The sequence below is a fragment of the Vanacampus margaritifer genome, chromosome 2 (genome assembly GCF_051991255.1).
Source record: "Vanacampus margaritifer isolate UIUO_Vmar chromosome 2, RoL_Vmar_1.0, whole genome shotgun sequence".
Lineage (NCBI taxonomy): Eukaryota > Metazoa > Chordata > Actinopteri > Syngnathiformes > Syngnathidae > Vanacampus > Vanacampus margaritifer.
In genome coordinates, this window is record NC_135433.1 from 29,501,052 (window position 1) to 29,521,682 (window position 20,631).

At 38.7% G+C, this 20,631-nt stretch overlaps 1 protein-coding gene across 1 annotated transcript; it reads left to right on the forward strand.

The window, feature by feature from the left end:
* Positions 1-851: 851 nt before the first annotated feature.
* Positions 852-20,628, forward strand: LOC144043181 (potassium voltage-gated channel subfamily B member 2-like). Its single transcript, XM_077556478.1, has 3 exons — positions 852-1,132; positions 4,167-4,893; positions 15,461-20,628. The coding sequence occupies exons 2-3, from the start codon at positions 4,306-4,308 to the stop codon at positions 17,402-17,404; spliced, it is 2,532 nt and encodes an 843-aa protein (XP_077412604.1). The 5' UTR covers positions 852-1,132; positions 4,167-4,305; the 3' UTR covers positions 17,405-20,628.
* The last annotated feature ends 3 nt before the right edge of the window (positions 20,629-20,631 follow it).

Consider the following 20,631-nt stretch of genomic DNA (forward strand, 5'->3'; position numbering starts at 1 on the left):
AGTAAGAAACAATGTAGTAGCCTAATTTAAAAGATCAAAAGTGGGATACAGGGCCCGCCAGCCACCCAAAAACCTTTAAAAAAAATTAACTAAACTATTTGCCCTTTCACTTTAAGCAGCAGCATTTTTTTCCCAAAATAACATTATACAATATAAACCATGTGGTTTTAACGTGGTTGGAATTGTAAAGCGACAGTATGTAAAATGTAAAGCCATCTAGTGGTGAACTAATAGAATGCAACAACCCATGTTCGGAGAGTGCATTTTGAAGCATGCGCTAACGGTGCTCAGAGAGAACACACTTTCCGAGCCTACCTCCAATTACTATACGTTCACGAGGTTCTTCTCCTTTGGGAATCCGTAGCAGAAAGATGGTGAAACATGCCAGCCTCCTGTAACGTGTGGCATAACTTATGAAATTAGCAATTACTAAAACCTATGATTGTTTTTTTTGTTTTAAGGCTTATGTGATAGAACACAATTTTTTTTGCATATGATTTAAATAAATTGTGGGTTTTTCAAATGAAGGAATATTGAACAATTGAAAAAATTCAAAACACTGTCCCTTTAAAGTAAAATTGTATATGATTTAAATTAATTGTGGGTTTTTTAAATGAATGAACTACGTCTGAGGGACATGTTTCTCTGAGGAACAATTTTAGAAAAAAAAAAATAGGAAATGCGGGCTGTATTCCACTTCGGAGCACTGAAGAGCTGTCCTTGGTGCTGAAACTCTCTCTCTCGCTCTCTCTCTCTCTCTCTCTCTCTCTCTCTCTCTCTCTCTCTCTCTCTCTCTCTCTCTCTCTCTCTCTCTCTCTCTCTTTCTCTTTCCGTGATCCTGTTAGTCCTTCTTACATGGGGCTTGTGGGGCTTCCCTTTTTCTGTCTAGTTGAATTGAGGTTTCCTCATGTAGCGCCGCTAACAGAGACACCTTCTTTGATGCCACTTTACCTGCACTGTTCAAGCTTGCCTTAACTTTCTGGCCAAAATGTGGCTCTTTCGTAGTTTCGCTTGTGGGTTTCATCTATCAGTATGGTGTTGAAAATCTGAGATAACTAGGTGGCGGCTATGGTGGGACCTCCTGGAAGAAGCAGAGTTGGACTTCAAGAGTTATTCAGCAAAATCCATACAGGTAGGCTCCTATGAGTTCCTTTGATTTACGACAACCTGGCTTTTCAATTCTTTCCTTTGAAAAACATTTTTATTTATAGAAGTAAGATTTGAAAATCATTCTTCATTATTGTCAAAAGTAAAATCTTCTTGAATTACTGTGATTGTTTTAGTCTGTGCGGTTTGTGCTTTTTAAATTTGAGGTACTCAGGTGCATAATCTCTGGATAAGCCGCAGTCTGCCTAATCTCTTGATGACGAATTAGAAATGAATGCTCTCACCTTAGACTTTAATTCTGGGTTCTAAAGAAGTTGCTTCCGACTTGGACAAAGTTTTAATCTAATGTAAAATTGTGTACACGTTAGAAATGTCATTAGTATTGGCTTTCATGGCCTCTATTATTAAATATATAGTACATAGTTTGTGTATCGACTACCGGTGACATTTGGGCCTACAGTAGATTCTAAAGAACATGTCATGGGTAAAAACAATTGCAGTTGTTCTGATGCCTGAAGGAAAAGTGTCCGCTTGTGTTCAATATGGATATACATCATTGGTTTAAATATAGCTTCATGTTAATATTTCTATGTGAATATTTTATTATTATTTTTATTTTATTTTTGTGGGGGTTCTGAGCACAGTACTGGCATGGATACATGATCTCTTGTTACACAGACAATATCAACATCCTCAATTTTGTTTCGAATCATAATAATCTCTCTCAGAACTGTTCAATTTTTATTCATCTTAAAATTAGACTGTAAAGGTGCAAAAATTAAATTGAAAACATCAGTCTCATATTAGGTTAAATGTTTGCAATTTAAATAGTCTCTTCTTCAACTAAGATAAGAATAAAAGGGCCACAATTAGTTTTTTGTCACCTCTCCATTGTACAGTATACTAATGCGAGTATTAAAAATGTAAATGCTTATTCAACTGAGTCATAAAACTTGCAATACTAATTTAGAAATGATGATATTAGACATTTATTATTGGCATGAATGATTTGGGATTGGGCGACTGAAAAGGACTTGATATTTAGTGACGTTGTAGTTTTGGAGACTGATATAGTCGTGTGTCCTATGAGTGTCCCAAGAGGAGATAGACGGACTATAATTAACCTGGGCAGACTTGAGCTAGGACAGACGAAGCCTAATGCCCCCGCTAGGATTTGTGGTACGACGTTATACAATCAGATAAAGGGTCCCACTGTCAAAGGACATCTAATGGCAGAATAAGCCATTATGGTTTCTTAAAATTGTTTTTGCAGGGGAAAAAAAGGTACAATTAACTTTTGCACTCATTGAAAGATTTTTTATTCAAAAAAATAATGGTGGTTCTCCCATTTTTATATGTGTTTACGTTTGCAAATATTAGGTTATTAAATAAATTAATAATTAACACTAAATAATAGCTTCTTACACTAAAAATCATAAATAAATATCCATTAATTGTTATTAGTTTTTAAATAAAAGCCACAACTTGCATTTTGGGGGGACTAAAACAAGACAGCACAAAAAAAAACATAACACAACAGAGCAACTTTAAAATAGAAATTAATGGCATGCATGGCAACAATGTTAGCATAGCATGTAGCATTAGTGGCATTTACTGTATGGTAACAATACAAGCAAGTTATTTGCTTCAAAAGTATTTGCCGAGTTGTTTTTACATTTATCTTGTCAACCTTAAACGTTCCTTGACAATAATGTCACTAGTCTAAACATGACATTCTGATTAATATTCCGTTCATTGAATATGAGCTATGAAGCAAAATCCAGCCACTTTTATCCATCTTAGGAGGTGGCCCAGCAAGTGACAAAATGGCCGCCCCCTTAGATGGATAAAAACGGCTGGATTGTGCTGCCTAACTCAATATTATAACAATCTAACTAACGCAATATTAACTCATTTGCTAGTGTCACAAAAACGTATTTATATGTTGTTGGTATTATTATTATTTTTTATATACTAGAGCATACAGAAGGCTTTGATGCAGCTTCTCAACTGCAGTGAATGGTTGAAGAAATGGTAGTTATTACAAAAGCGGCCAGCAGGTGGAGGCAAAGCAAAATAGATCAACCAGGTCAATGTTGGGAAAAAAAGCTAATTTTCCCATAGTTCTAAACAGATTTGTGAATAATGATGAAACTTAGCTATATTCTAATGCTAATTGCTGCAAAACAGATAGAAATATACTTTTTTTTCCTGATGAAAGAAGAGACTCTAATCTTTCTTTAGATAGGTTTTTATAGCAATCGAACACAATATTCTGTGGGCCTTGCAAAATCAGTCAAAATCCAATAAAACGGCCAGGAGTGAAGGGGGTTGCTTCAGTGAAACTGGCTGGGAGTGAATGAGTTAAACAGAATAACATATTTAGACTAGTGGGGCTGCATAGAAGATATTTTTGTCCTCCGAAAATTGGGGGGTTGACTTCCCCTTTAAGTTAGGGGACATTACAAGGGTTCTAACTTCAAGTCTCAGTTTCATCATTTGATCTGTTGTTTACAAATTCTATGTTGCCCACCGACCTATAACTAGAATGCCAAGAGTAAAACACAGTAAAACAAACTCTGCCAAGGCTAAAGGCCATATTTGTGTTTGTTTGTCCATCTGTTCGATAATGAGCTACTTAGACACTTCCAGGCTCATGTGAAGGATGACTAACAGACAGGTAGGGTTGAAGGGTTTCATTGACGCCATAGTGACTCAAAAGGTGAAAATCAATTGAGCAGCTTTAATGGGTTTTACATTATTAGCAAAATCGAGCTAACTGCATCTGTCCTGATAGTTACTGTTTTTTTTTGTCAATTATTATTATTATTATTTTTTTTTTGGTGCACTCACACACATTCTCCCAGGCGGGGAAGCAAACTCATGCCAACCCACCGAAGGCAAGTGACGGTAACCACTTCACCACCCGGAGCCCCTGCTTTGAAAAAAAACTATTAAAACAGTCAGGGTTGAAAAACAATTGAGAAAAATTTAGTTTGAATTCCATTTTGTGGATTCATGTTTGAATAACATTTACTTATTTCCTTTCCCCCTTCTAGTCATGGATCTAAGCATAAGTTCTACTATCTGAACCGAGCTGGGTGAGCTTGGTGGGCCCAAGCCACTTTGCGCCCACCAGCCACCACAAAGTCGTCCAAACCAGCAAACATCACTTCCGTTAGTGGCGTTCACACAAACATGGCGGACAAAGCACTCTACAGTACACCAAAAGTCACCAACCGGGCCCCGGTGGCTCCGGTGCTGCCCCCGGAACCCATCGACATCATCCGCGTCAAGGCCCGATCTCGGAGGGTCCGGCTCAATGTGGGAGGTCTAACACATGAGGTGTTATGGCGAACGCTGGACCGCCTTCCCAGAACCCGCCTGGGACAGCTGAGAGACTGCAACACGCACGAGTCGCTGCTGGAGTTGTGCGATGACTACAGCCTCTCCGAGAACGAGTATTTCTTCGACCGCCATCCCGTGGCCTTCTCCTCCATTCTCAACTTCTACAGAACTGGCAAACTGCACATGATGGAGGAGATGTGCGCCCTGTCTTTTGGCCAGGAGCTGGACTATTGGGGCATCGACGAGATCTACCTGGAGTCGTGCTGCCAGGCGCGCTACCACCAGAAGAAAGAGCAGATGAATGAGGAGCTGAGGAGGGAGGCGGAGACTCTGAAAGACAAGGACGGGGAGGAGGTGGAGGAGCTGGGCTGCTGTCCTGACCAGAGGCAGAAGCTCTGGGATCTCCTGGAGAAACCCAGCTCATCTGTGGCGGCAAAGGTAAACAGCTGCTCTCGTTTGAATGCAAAGGTTTCAAATTCTAGGCTTCAGTTGGAGTTTTCGCACTTCAACCCATTCGTCGGAATTCTTGGAAGTGACAAATCCTTTTCCTCCTCAGTCTGTTCATAATAATGTACCTATTTATTAGGGGTGTAAAAAAAAATTGATTCGGCAATATATCGCGATATTATCGAATCGATTCGATATGCGGCCGAATCGATTTTTAAGCATCCATTTTTAATGGGAATATTCAACAAAACGTCTTACTTAGGGTTAGGGTTCACACATTAAGCATGGAAGAATGTTATATTAATGGAACATTAAGCCTTAATATTTTATTTCAATGCTGTTCAAACATGAAACAGATTGTTTGTTAAATAAAGTGTCTCAGTTATAAGCCTAAAGTTTCAGATAAATAAATATATGTTCATACAAATCTTACAGTGTACATGTACATGTTTACGGATTAGTATTTTCTAAATTTGAGTTTAAAGAAAAAAATCGCAATAATCAATTTATAGATTTGTATCGGGATTAATTGGTATCAAATCGAATCGTGACCTATGAATCGTGATACGAATCGAATCGCCAGGTACTCGGCAATTCACACCCCTACTATTTATTATTTACTGTAATTTTCTCACAATAGAGGTTTTGCAGTTTATATGATATCATTATGCGGAAATTGCATTTAATTACACTATGTTTTGATTCCATTTGCCTATAGAAGTTGAAGTAGACTTGACGTCAAATCCTCACGCTTTCAAGGTTAGAACGGCTCGGAAGAAATAAGTCAAACAGTCTTACCTGGCTACTTTTTCAGAACACAGTATAGACAAAAGTATTGAGACAAATCTATTAACCATGTACACAACTGTGTAAGGAAAGTCCAGTCATAATATGCTTAATGAGTTGGGCGTGGAATAAATTGACTGGTCCATACATAGCCTTGACCTCAACCCCTCAAGACCATTTGCCAACTACAACAGAAATTGAAAGCCATTTTTATTCCCGCCACCATCTTCTAACCGGGGTGTCCAAACTTTTTCATTTGAGGGCCGCATACAGAAAAAATGGAAAGATCCAAAGGCTGCTTTAAAGTTGTTTGATTTTCAAACAATCAATCGAGAAAGTGGTTGTATATTGTTTATATTTTCTAGCCAATTTGAAAAGATGCTACATAACAACCTTTCAAGATTTTGGGGTGGCCTCGACCTCGTATCCCACTAGACTAGATCCACCCCTGCCCTGAACAGTGACCGAATCCCAACTTCACACTACAAGCAAAATAAGAGCAAACGGTAGTAAACTTACCATTTTTAATACAGTAACTCGAGTGATTATCAATGTTCATAAATCGGACCTTGACACAGATCAGAAAGTGGGAGAAAATATTTTTGCTTGTAAAATGTAATTGTCTTTATTCACCACAGTGTGTATTAGTCATTACTGTGTTTGTATATAAGCTCTACACTCTACAGTATCCATCCATCCACCTTCTTATTCTGCCCAACTCCACCATCTCCCTTTTCTTCCCTCTTTTTTGAAATTAGCCTTGTGGGCCGCGTAAAATGTCCTTTTTACCACAATATCGCGAGCCACTGAAAACCGGATGGCGGGCCACAATTGGCCCCTGCGCCGTAGTTTGGATATCAGCATGGGCAAAAGAGACTTTTGTTGTAGCTGTTTTTGTGTGGAGGTTAGCATGATTGAAGTCTTACCAGTAATAATGAAGAAATAAGACAATTGGCCATTTTAGCAAAGTTAAAAGGATGATAAAACTTTATGTGGTAGATAATGTATTGGCAAGAATACTGTAATTAGATTTGACTTTATATATATTAAAGGCTCAGACACAAAGACACAGTAAAATTGGAAGTGTAAATTTAACTCCCATAGTGTTCAATTTAACACTTTCCCTGAGTTTATATAGTTCTCACCAGTTCTGAGTTAAATTTACTTTTTGAACTTTTTGCTCTTTAAATTGTTATCTACTTTCACCTATCTATCAGTGTTATTTTTTCACATTATCACTGTTGTTCTTTAACACTTAAAAGTGTTATTTCCTTTCATTTTTTAGTAATCATTTCTCACAGTTTTGTTGTCACTTTCAACCACGAAGTGTTATTTTCATTCCTTTTTGTGTAAATTTCTCACAGTTTTAGTGTTACTTTTCGACAAGTTTGTATTTTCCAAGCCAAATGGGGACAGTGGGACTCGAACCTAGTACCTGGCACTTGGGGCGGGGCAACACCACTAACAAGTATGTCACGAGATAGGACATGCTTGTTGCCGCAAAATAATTTCTTGTAGGTCTAGTTCCCGCACAACTCCCGGTAAAAGAGAAAAGAGAGAAAAGAAACCCGGATGTATAAGGTAACTTATACTTTGAGTTTGACTTGCTTTTTTTTTCACTTTGAGTGTTCAACTAACACCCAAATCAACACTCACAATTAACACTAGATTTTTAACTCAATTTAACACGACAGAATTTGCTGTGTAGTTGTTGGAGGGATGCTAATCTGCTTCCTGAATACTGTGCCCTTGAGCAAGACAAGGCTGTGCAGTCCGCCAGCTCAGCAGTTGTGCATAACAAATATACAAAAGTGTGACTTGAATTTCCTTTGAGAGACAATATTAAAAAAGGAAAAAATAAGAAAGACAGAGGAGCACCAGATGTGGTTCAACTTCTATTAATTTTATGCTTGTATTGACAAGAACCCTGTCAAAATAGTCCCTGTTCACATGGATCTGCAAAAAAACTGTATGTCAGGACAGCAGTTGACAAGGGCACTGTGGAGAACAATCTGTGTTTATGCGAGTTTAGAATTTGCTGTGGCATTACACAATGTGCGGTATAATTTTTGGGAGAATTAAAAAATGCTGTGCAGCTACATTGCAGTTTAGGCTTTGATTCTTGTAGATTGGCCATCTTGCCGTAACCAGCTGAATGAGGCAAAAAAACAATAAAAGGGGGAAAAAATCAACATATGTACATAGATACCGAATGTTCAGCAGCAAACTTCCTCATTTCTAAAAATAACCGAGATCTATGTGACTATTTCAGAAGTGTGGGGTCAGCAGGAGGGAAGCTTCTTAGGCCGCTGCGCAATGACACTGCCTGTGTGTCACTCAGCTCTTAGCCAATAAGAGAGCCTCCTGTGAGCATGATAAAGTACAGCTGATTATAAGTTGAACACACACACACACACATACACATCACTCTTTTATACGATGCTATTCATAACAATAATGTTTCCAAAAACCAGGATTAAACTCGTGCGCTTAATCGTCTTATTTTAGTTTGATTGGATTTATGAAGATGTTCTTCTTTCAATATCCTAATAAACCGTTCCTCATCCAACTTGACTGCTGGGGTCACCTAAGCGAGTCACTCACATGAATTATTTGGCAACGTTTTCAAGCCAGATGTCCTTCCTGACGCAACGCTCACATTTATCCAGGCATGGGAACTGCATTGGGGAGCTCCGGTGGAAGGTTAAAATGAAATGTAAAACTATTATACTTTATATAATATTTTTTTTCTTTACCAAACTTCAGCTCAGGGCTGCTTTGAGAAGTTTTATGGCCATTACACTGCTCCAATGCATTAGTACAATTCAGGCAATCCATGGCAAGTTTCTTGAAATAGTTTGTTCTTGACACATCTTGCAGGGGAAGTGTCAGGTTCAGTCAATTTAGAACATTCAATAAACAACAGAAAAGGAAGGCAGACAAAAGACTTGGATTATTTTTGCTCGTGAGGAGAACAGACAGAGATGTGCTCAGTTACAATCTCCTACCGCTTTGAGGCACACTCTCCCAAGCCCTTTCTTCTTCTTTTTTTTTTATTTACAGGGCCTTAGTTACACAGCTGTTGCTGCTCTAAAGGGGAGGGGGAACACAGCAGCAACTTTAAAAACATCATGGATATGAGTCATTGCGCAGATAATAATGTGGAAGTGTTTTGTTTTTGTTTTTGGCACTGAAAGTTTCAAAAGGGAAAGTTCAACAGCTTAATCATAAAATGTTTTAGCCGCTATCTTGTGATAAGGGCACAGTTCCTGTTTTCCAGCTGCCATGCTCTTTTCCCACGGAGCTCTTCTCTCTTCACAGATAACTTCAATTTACATAATTCAAACAAGGTTTTACCGCTAATTAAATAATTTGCAATAATTAAGAGTAAATATAGGATAACTTATGTACATTTATTCTAACAGGAAGGCCTTATACAAAGACCAGACTTTTAGAGGTGGCGTTTGCGCAAAGCCAGGAAAAGTCTATCCAAGGGGGCTGCACTGGCCTTTGAACAAGTGAAATAGATATGAGTCAGGCTGAGGGAGCTGACTGGTAGACAATACATGAACTACAAGAACACAAGACAAATCAAAACAACAAAAACACAGATCATGACAAAAGCTTTATCATTCTCCAAAGCATCCGCTGAACCTAGCTTTTGCAGATGTCGACTTCCGGTTAGTCTTTCCCTTGGCTAGCTTGAGTTTGATGTTTTCATCAGTGGTCGTAGTAGCAGGCCTTCCTGTACATGGTTTGTCAGGAACAGATCCTCTTTTGAGAAACTTGCCATGGATATCAGACATTTTTACATCGTCTTGTTGGAACAGCATGTTGGCAACTCCATACAGCTTCTTAAAGGGATACTCGACTCATTGAGCCATTTTCAGCAGTAAAAAGTACATATTTTGTCCAGAATTAATTTGATAACTTCATTATTTTTCATGTATAATTAATACCTTTAAAAATATTTTTTCCACTATTTGTCGAACGAAGATGACATCAACTGTGCTGAGGAAGTAGGTAACGACCAATCATACCTCACCTTTTTTTCAGCAAACTGAGCCATGATTGGTTGTTACCTACTTCCTCAGCCCAGGTGATGTCATCTTCAGTCGACAGCAAGTGGAAAATTTAGTTTTAAAGGTATTAAAACTCATTCACTGCCATTGACGACTAAAGATGTCAAAAATTCATTTGAACAATTTCTATTAGTTTCACATTTTTTTCCACTTTTGTTAACAAGAGTATGAAAACCTAGAAACTAATTATTGTACATTTAAAACAGATATAAAATTTGTGATTAATCGTGTGTTAACTATTGAAGTCATGTGGTTAATTACAATTAAAAATTCGCATGATGCCCTAATAAAAAATTTAAAAAAGATAAAAAATTTGTCGAGACGATTAATTTTTTTTAATTGTAATTAATCGCATGACTTCAATAGTTAACTAATCACAAATTTTATATCTGTTCTAAATGTACACTAAAGAAATTCTAGGTTTTCATACTCTTAACAAAAGTGGGAAAAAATGTGAAACTAATAGAAATAGTTCACATGAATTTTTGACGTCTAAAGCCGTCAATGGCAGTGAATGAGTTAACTGTACATGGAAAGTCATGAAGTTATCAAATTCATTCTGAATAAGAATATTAACTTTTTACTTCTGAAAATGGCTCAATGAGTCAAGTATCCCCTTAAACTGTTGCTGAACTTAAGTCAGGGTCTGAAAAACTTCCTTCCACGCTGCAAAAACTGCTCAAGTGTTAATTGACAAACCATGTGCATGCTTGCAAAAAAATGCAACGCTACGCTGTCAAATGCTGGTGGCTTCACATTTGTCTGAACGATATCTGGAACAAAACAGAGAAAAGGAAATGTAAAGTGTTTTATCGTTTTGAGTGTCCGCCACTTGATTTACATCTCTGGGCTCTGGGTGTCTTTGTAGTCAGCGGCGTATTTCCTGGTTATTGCACACTCATGCATACTAATGCATACAAATGAAGTGAGCAATATAAAATATGCAGTCCAACAGGGAAGGCGGGAGGACACAAAGATATATGTATGTAATCTTGAATTTTTTTTTACAGATCTCAAGGTGCTTTGTTCTCTTTCTTACAAGCTATTGTGCTACCCAACATTATTTTAAATGTATAAGCGGTTCAGAAAATGGATGGATGGATGAAGTTATCTTCCGATAAAATGACTACCTTTGTTGAATGAAGGTGCATTTGTAGTCAGAGGTGATGAAGAGTCAGTGTGATTTGGTGGAATAACATAAACAACATCAGCTCTTTGCTGTCCTATGAAAAGCCAATAAAGTTTTCAAATTAAAAAAATGATTTAGCCAACTGTATTTAGTTTGTCAATATCAATGAACAAATGATAAACTAATAATAATTATACAGTATATAACGGTATATAGATTGTGTTAATTGTCACATTTAGGGATTGTTGCTGGCGAGTTCAAATTTTTCCAAAAATGTATTCTGATGGTCAGTTCACACGTCCGGGTGTTATTTTATCATTGAATCAATCTGAAGTGTTGAAAGTGGTTTGCTGTCTTTGATGATGCAATGTTAATGGTTGAACAAACTTTCCATTTTTGAGGTCCCCTGAATAGTGAGGATTCTGGAGATTTGGGCCCGACGCCAGCGATATGTTGCTTCTGAGCTGAGCTGATCGATTTAGCGTTATTGCACATAAGTGGACAGCAAATCTGATCTCTTACACAAGTGTCTCTTTGGCTGAACATGGTAGCATAACAATATAAGAAATGCACAGATGTCCACCAAATCTGATTGGAAACCCTTCGATTTAATTTTACACGCTGTTAAACTACATTTGCAACAGCTGCTATGCAGAACCTTCCGCCTTGCTTCACTAACAAAGTGCTTTTTGAAGTAGTCTACTATCGGTCTCATTTGATTGTGAATGTGGTCATAATGTTGCTACCAGACGGTGTATATACAGTTCACTGATATGCAATTTGCACAACGCTACTTGAGTAAGTTTTCTCTTTCTCCTGAAAAAGTTGTCATTGCCAAATTCTGGACTATAGGGGTAAAGACTATGGTAACAATTTAACATTTAATATGGCAAACATAAACTCTATGTACTTCAAAGACATGGATGAGAGTTTGATGTGGATGAACTTAATTCTCACACAAAGTTAGAAAATGGCTGCTTCCTTCTGAGAACATCCTGTTTGAAGTTTCACAGCGGTGAGGTACTGTTGATCAATTGCCAGGTGTTGGCTTAGTCTCATGACGTCAAAATGTAAACAGTATGATGAAGAGGACTGTTTAGATACCAATTTTAGTTGAAGCAGAAATTTAGTAGTATTGCATTGTTCTATTTAAAGATCCCAAAACACCTGTTGTGAATTTTGCCCAGCTCCTAATTAGAGAATAGCAAGTTGTACTGAAACATTTAGAAGAGCTAAACATCACTTGGAAATTCATCACAACATTCACGAAAACTTCACAAAAATGCCATGAGTCGTCATCAACATTCACATTCTACTCATGTCCACTTCAACTTCGGAAAATACCGAAATAATTGCCACAGTATTTGGGATTTTATGGCATTAAGCCTTGTTCTCACCATACAGTTGCACTCATAAATTTACATACCTCAATCTCTTAATGTAAATTACAGATGCTTGTCAAAAAAAATTGAATATCCTTGAAAAGTTGAATAATTTCCATAATTCCATTCAAAAAGTCAAACTTTCATAGATTATTATTATAGATTCAGGGCCCACAATTTAAGTGATTTCAAGTACTGTTTTTTATTTGTTTGTCTTTGCATTATTTGGGCTTCCAGCTCATAAAACCCACAAAAACAGGATTTCAAAAAAAGTACGAAACGACATCACCATCCATACTTCAGTGGTTTGCATGGGGGGAAATGGATGGATGGATGGATGGTATTTTCAAAACTATATGTCAATCTTCAGTAGTTGGTTGGACATCCCTTTGCCTTAATCACTGCCTCGTTGCGCCGTTTCATTGCCTGGGGTTCCTGTCAGCTCCTTGTTTTTGGGTGTGGTGGCCCTCATTTTCCTCTTGAAATACAATACTATCAAGAGGAAAATCAGGGCCACCAGACCCCCCCCAAAAAAAGAGCTGACAGCAAGCATCAAGAAAGCCTGGTCTTGGACACATTACCAAAAGATTACCAACATAATCACTGGCAACTAAGCATAACCTGCTAACCAACAATTTAGACCTAATGGTTAAAAAATTATTTTCACAAGATGTTTTATGAGTTCTTTGCTTTCCATGTGCACATCTTATTCTGTGGAGCTTAAATATTTACATTCAAACTAAATGATTTTTACACAGTTGACCAGTTTTAAGTTAAAACTTCGCACATCACCACTTGACAAAGACATTTAATTACAAAATTTGACGCTTCTTACTTGTAATGTCATCCATCTTAAATTTTAAGATTAAAGGTTAGGATATTTTATTATTCTTGTTGCAATGTAAATATTGCAGTTAGCCGTTTTATCTTCATCAGGTGTGAGTTTGTGACCTTGTGTAATCTACCTTAGCCCCTGGCCACCCCTCACCCTCACACCCAACCTTTCGCGTAGATGAGAAAGTACCCAAATCTGTTTTACCCAAATTTTAAATATAATCGCATCATACAATCATTTTTTTTTTTTAAGAATAGTCTCCTTTAGAACACAATTTTCTAATACATATCTACCATGCTTGATTCTTCCTGTCAGTGGAGGAAAGAATGAGTAACCACTTCTAACAGCTCTCTATCCTCGCTATAGATAGCATGACAATCCTATTACAATTATCCTGAAATGTCCTAGCAGAGGCTGCAGTGAGAGACTACACAAGCTTACGGCTCCTCACCGTTCCACCTAGAGTTCATTTGAACACAATTTATACTTATGCTGTAGTTTAGCGAGGAAGCCCCTAACTCAATGTGAATATTTGATGTGTTAAGGTGACATTCATTATGACGGGTTGATACGATTACTTACTGATCCTATAGAGAATTCTGAAAAAGGTAAAAAGTTGATAAGGGCAAATAAAACATGCTGGAGCATGCCTGCAACTTGTGTCAGTGACAGAATATCTTAATTAGTTTAATTTTATTAGGTGACAGATTTGGTGCGGGTCAACTACAATGTTAACATTCATCTCTACCACCACTGGTTGTCTAGTATGCTTTCATTGCGATTTGGGACAAAGTTAGGATTTTTTAAATAAATCAAAACGGCTTTATTGCCATGTATTTTATTGTATATTAAATGCTATTTATTTGAACACTGTTTGCTATATATTTATAGTTCTTACTTACAAATTGCCCACTTAAAATTAATTTAGATAAAGAAATCTATTATTTTTCTAAACTCCCTAATGAAGAGTTGTATTGTCATTAAATGTATCAAGATAATAGTGACATTTTCGTAATTTGGGACAAACCAATCGGCATCTCAATCCTAGCAGACAATATAGCAGACTTCATGTAATGAGTGATTATGAAGTTTTACCCCACTGGTTCACAGCTTCATTAGGTTATTTATTTATTATTTTAAGCGACTACTACATCATGGTATTTTAAGCCCTTCCACAGTTAACTATAGGCATATAATGATGAAATCTTACCTTTGACACAATCGCAATGTAATTTCTTATGAAATATGACTTATTTCGGTGGCTATTTTTCTTACCCGGAAGTCAAACGCTCGGTTCAGTAAAACCCCGCCTCTCCCCCTGTGGTTGCCGCGCCCCTCTCATGACATCGTCCGAGCCGGCTACGCCCACGAAACATACACATAGGCTTTAAGCCGATTTTTAAAATGGACTCTAAATTTCACGGGTTGCTAGATCTCTGCGTTTGGTCACGCAGGCCAACAATTCTTGAATAAACATTTGAACCAAAACGGGTCCTTGCTGCAAGAAATCCTGGAAGAGGAGGGCAGAGAGGTTAGAGGAAAGGAAGAGAGGAAAAAAAGCACCATAGCAAGTCACAAACCCGCAAACTACTGTTGATGGGGCGAGCGCACTATCTACTACACCATCCATTCATTTAAATTCACCAGCGCAAATGTTTTACTTGTAGTTTACGTCAGTGTCAGCCAATGGATTTTATGACCGCCAATTGTCATTTCATTACACTTTGGCATTGCAAATGTGAAGAATAATGAATTGCTTTGAATTCATTTGGACAGAATGTTTATTGATAAAGCCCACTTTTGTCATTATCCCATGGAGGGAGGTTTCAGAGAAAATGGCCGTGCGTTTAGTCCGCAGAGGTGGTGCGGGGGTGGGGCCGCACGCAATGACGTCAAACCGTGCCAACAGCTCGTTTTCTCAGGTTGGGAGGGGCTGGTGCTGGGAGAGCAGAATAACCTAGAATTTCTCATACAGGGGCGAATGGAGGAAAACACAACTTTGGTCATGTTTTGGGTGAGGAATTAGCATTTTAACATGGCTAAAAGCTCCAAAAAGTTGATTTGTCATGTTGCAGTCCCTGTTGAATGACAATTCAAAAGTAATGGCTGATTTATTTTTATTTTCAATATTTATTTATTTTTACTTTTGTAAGTTTCAAGTGATTTTAGTGACCATTGTGGGTTTTCCTTTTTTCTTTCATTATCAGACAACAATTTTGTCCACAATGTCCTTCCAGCCTTCATATTTAACTGTGTATATTAAAAAGAACTACAGCGCAATATGTGCAAAGCAAAATCTTGTACATCTGATGGACTCATACACTATCTTCCCTTTGTCTTGCAGATCCTGGCTATGATCTCCATCCTGTTTATTATTATTTCCACAATCTCGTTGTCACTCAACACCTTGCCAGAGCTGCAAGTTGTTGACGAATTTGGCCAGTTTAACGACAACCCAAGCCTCGCCCATGTGGAAGCGGTGTGCATCGCCTGGTTCACCATGGAGTACCTGTTGCGCCTGCTGTCAGCACCCAACAAGTGGAATTTCATCAAAGCGCCACTAAATATTATTGATTTGCTGGCTATACTGCCTTACTATGTGACTCTCTGCCTCACTGAATCTAACAAGAACGTAATGCAGTTCCAGAATGTGCGGCGCGTGGTGCAAATTTTCAGAATAATGAGGATTCTGAGGATTCTGAAACTGGCCAGGCACTCTACGGGACTCCAGTCTTTGGGCTTCACTTTGCGAAGGAGCTACAACGAATTGGGTTTATTGATTCTCTTCCTAGCCATGGGCATTATGATCTTTTCTAGCTTGGTATTCTTTGCTGAGAAAGATGAGGATTCCACCAAATTCACTAGCATACCTGCCTCTTTCTGGTGGGCTACTATCACAATGACCACTGTTGGTTACGGAGACATCTACCCTCAAACTTTGCTGGGGAAGATTGTCGGAGGGCTCTGCTGCATAGCTGGCGTGTTGGTCATTGCCCTCCCCATCCCAATCATTGTCAACAACTTCTCCGAGTTTTATCGGGAGCAGAAGAGGCAGGAGAAGGCCATCAAGAGGAGGGAAGCTCTTGAACGAGCCAAAGAAAGTGGAAGTATCGTTTCAATTAATCCCAAAGAAGCTTTTGCTCGTAACATGGAACTTACAGACGTGTTGGTCGAAAAGAAGGAAGAAAGTAAGTGTCCAGTGGACAACCACTTATCGCCTAGCCGCTGGAGCTACCATAAACGCTACTCCAATGCTGATGTGACCAGCCCCAGCCGCTCCAAAATTGCATCCCTTTACCAGGAAGTGGCTCAAGTGGGCTCACCTGACTGTCCCAAGGGCTTGACTAATAAAGGTAGCCCTCAACACCTCAACGTTAAGACGTTAGAATGTGCTCATGACATGTCACCCAATTTCCAAGAGAAGCAAACCAAACTACTAGAAGAAGAGGTGGAGATGAATGTGTTGTCCCCCACCCAAACCCAAAAAACGTCACCTGCCAGAGGTGCAAGAGCAGGCAGCAACATGGCTGAGGGATTTTCAGGAGAAAAAAGTTCTCTCCTTCCCAGTGTTGGAGGTACTGCAAGACAACTGCGTGCACCCCCTCCTTTGGATCTCAGTCAGATTAGTGCCATGGAGATAAAAAAGACCACTGACAGCACCAAGCCAATGACAATTATAAAAGAGGGGCTGTATGAGTTTTTGTCAATTCCCGGCGTCAATACAACAGCAGACAGCAGCTGCGACTCCTCAACAGATTGCAGCAGCCTGCAAAAGGCAATAGACCACAAAGTTGACCTCATTGGAACCCAGGATGATGTGCTTATGGCCGTCATGACACCGGTGGCCACTTCCGCCCCTGCCGGCACGGCCAAGCTTTCTCAGCAACCGCCAGACGACAAGGTTTCCAGATTTTCGCCACACCTGAGCTCTGGACGGCAAGACGCTAAATCTCCACTGGCTCCGCTACAATCTCTGTCGTCCCTGGTCGGGCAATCTGTTAGTCCAAGCAACTCTCAGGGGGAAGGTGAGGGCTCAGCAGATAAGAGATTAGAGGGTGAAGGGCAGCTCACAGGCTTAAGCCACCAGGGGAAGAATCACATGGGGAGGTCTGCTACCGGCTCAGGAAGCTGCACCAGCCCTCTGCCCAAGGCCAACCTGCTCAACTGTTCCCAGGAGCTGGTAACTATGGAGGGAGGGGGAAGGGAGCCGGCACCTCAGGGTGCTGAGAGACAAGAAAACCACATACTAGATGCAAGTCTGGAACCCTCCAATGAAACGAGCATGTGAGCCCAAATGTACAGGGCTCCTACTGAAAGTTACTCTAAGCAATGGATGAACTTGTGTCCCATCCCTCAATACTCTACTGCTAAGGACTACTGCCTGATTTAGTTGTATCTGTGGATATGAAGGAAGTAGGACATTCCTGAATATTCAAAAACATCGTTGCAAAACAGTATTACATTTATTCTTACATAACACCTAGAAACCACTGAATCATTTTCGATCACAGGTAACTCACATGAAAATAAATTTGTCATGCACATTTGCATCCCTTTCTGTTTTGTTTTCAGGCTATTAGGGTATATAATTCTGTCTTGTGTCTTTTGCAATAATGGCTGATCAGTCTCTGCTATTATGTACTGTACTTGAAATACTGCCCAAAGCATAGTCAAACATATTGGTTGATCCATGTATACTTATTGTATGAAGTAAACTTCATTGTTTAATTTTCATTCCCCTTTTTTATAATGCCTAAAAATACATTACTTAAACGGGAAGTCAACCCCAAACTTTTTTTTACAATATGATATTGTATGTATGTACCCCCAATAGTCTAAACACAGCATTGTGATTAATATTGCATTTGTGGAATACGAGTTAAGCAGCAAAATCCACCCATTTTTATCCATCTCAAAAGGGCAGCCATTTTGCAACTTGCTGTTGACTGCAAATGACATCACAGTTGCTTAGGGCTCAGTTGATGAGTCAATCGCACCTGTGGTCATGTAACATTCACAAGCTGAGCCGCAATTGGTCTCCCTGAGCCCTGAGCAACTGTGATGTCATTTTTAGTCAACAGCAAATGTCAAAATGTCTGCCCCCTGAGATGATTAAAAAAAAAAAAGGATGGATTTTGCTGATTAAAGTGAAAGTCAACCTTCAACATTTCTTGACAATAATATGTTTATATGCAACCTCACTAGTCTCAACATGACATTCTGATTAATATTACATTGGTGAAATAAGAGTTATAAAGCAAAATCCAGCCATTTTTATCCATCTCAGGGGGCGGCCATTTTGTCACTTGACTGAAGATGACATCACAGTTGTTCAGGGTTCAGGCAATGACCAATCACAGCTCACCTGTTTTTTTAAGATGATCTTTTGTTGCCTGAGACCTGATCAACAATGATGGCATATTCAGTCGAAAGCAAGTGACAAAATGGCCGCCCCCTGAGATGGATAAAAATGGCTGGATTTTGCTTTATAACTCTTATTCCACAAATATAATATTAATCAGAATACCATATTTCGACCATTGGGGCTGCATAGTATATATTATTGTCAAAAAATTGGGGGTTGACTTCTTCTTTAACTCATACTTCATCAATGCAATATTAATCAGAATACCGTTATTAGATTAGTGGGGCTGCTTAGAACATATTATTGTACGGATTTTGGGGGGGTGGTTTCCCTTCGATGAGGAACAGTAAGTTATTGTATTTACTGTTTGTTCACATCATCACACACCTCTTGGGGAAACACTCACAAGGGGACAATAAGAGAGTAGCAACAATTTATAAAGAGTCAATCCTGTATTGGAAACACACAGACTGAACAGATAGTGTCACAAAAGGTATCACTGTAGAGGGAGCAGTTAAAACTCTGCCTGAGTCCCAGGTCTGAGGCTCCGGTCATAAAGAGTCAGAACAAATCAAGGGGCCTTGACACATTCCGTAGACAAGACATTTGCCCATCGCTTACTCACGTGTAAGTAAGTGCACTTGTGCATGCACCAACAATTTGGTCTCTATGAGACTTATGTATGTCTTTGAATCGAATCATGTTTATTTTACATTTGCCATCATTGTCATTTCAGTTTTGATCACTTTTGGCAATTTAGTTGCCGACATCTGAAATATTGGAATATCAAAGATGTATAGGTCAAGAAGCGCACGCAGTAAATGCAGTGCTCTGCCCAATGTTGGCTTACTGTATATGCAAACATTAGTATAATGTAGTCTCTTATCTTATTTTCTCTCACACTGAAATACTGATGCCAGAGTCTATCCGAGGTGCTAACCAAGGCTACACCCTGCTGCATGTTATTGTTATATTATTGTGTGTGTGTGTGTGTGTGTGTGTGTGTGTGTGCGTGCGTGCGTGCGTGCGTGCGTGCGTGCATTTTGTGGTTATTTGACTATGAACATGTTCCCCTTAAATAATTGCATGTTCCATTCGAATGAATGTTTTCAGATACATTTCACATTCAATTGAATGCATGGCTAACAGCATCTACCAGATTGACTTGTTTGGACAAAAAAATGACTAAGAGAAACTATAGTTTGAGCACGGGTACCAAAACACATGAAACATTAATTGTGTGTGTAAATACATACCCAGTCCACTGTATAGATTGACACATCGTGTTTTTTTCTGTCTAATAACAGTGATTCACTGTATTTTTATAAGACAATGGCGCTGCATTTTCTTTTTGACATCTAGATGTATTTAAACATGGGTGCCTTTTCATAAATAGACAATTTATGAGAAGGTGGAAGAAAAAAACTGTATAGTAAGAGCGGAGTAGTTTTATTTTTTTTCTTGTACAATGGACACATTATGTTGATATGCAAATCCTCTGGTTTGTTTGACTTCTTGTACAGTACTTCACTTAACCTCAATGTGACTCATCTAGTAACATCGCCTACAGTTTTAACCTCACTGTGCCGCAATTTGATGATTTTTCTCTGCGTTTGTATGTTAAGGTTCTCATGAAAGTACAGTACATTTGAATTGCACTGCTGATCTAAATACAGTACAGCAAACAGGTGTATGTATGGGTGCCCTAGAGCATCAATAAAATGAATCCAATACGGTTGAATTACATTCTACATTGATTAATAAATGTAATTGTGGCATAATAAATCACAATATTAGATGTGGCATTGTATTCTCATATTGTTGTTCAATTAACAAACCTGTAAAAGTACAGTACTGCTGTAGTCTTGTTGAAGACAAACATGGACACAACCGCGTTCCCAATTGTATTTGCAAGTGTTTTTATCATCATCTAATTATTGCAAATACCCTACAAACCATGATTTTTTTTTCATCTTTCTGTTCTTCAACTGTTATTGTTTTTGTGAGGTTCCTCGCCATCTATCTAGTTTAACAGCGATGTAATTAGTCAGGTGCACAACTTGAGAAACAACAGATACCTAGTAAATAGTGACTTTTCATTCATTTACTGATACATGCAAAATAAATAAATGTGTCTTTATGACCTATTA

Bases quoted from the DNA above. Each gene is read 5' to 3' on its own strand.
- LOC144043181 (XM_077556478.1), top strand. From the start codon at position 4,306: ATGGCGGACAAAGCACTCTACAGTACACCAAAAGTCACCAACCGGGCC. The intron at 4,894-15,460 runs GTAAACAGCTGC...TTTGTCTTGCAG, and splicing joins GCTCATCTGTGGCGGCAAAG to ATCCTGGCTATGATCTCCAT.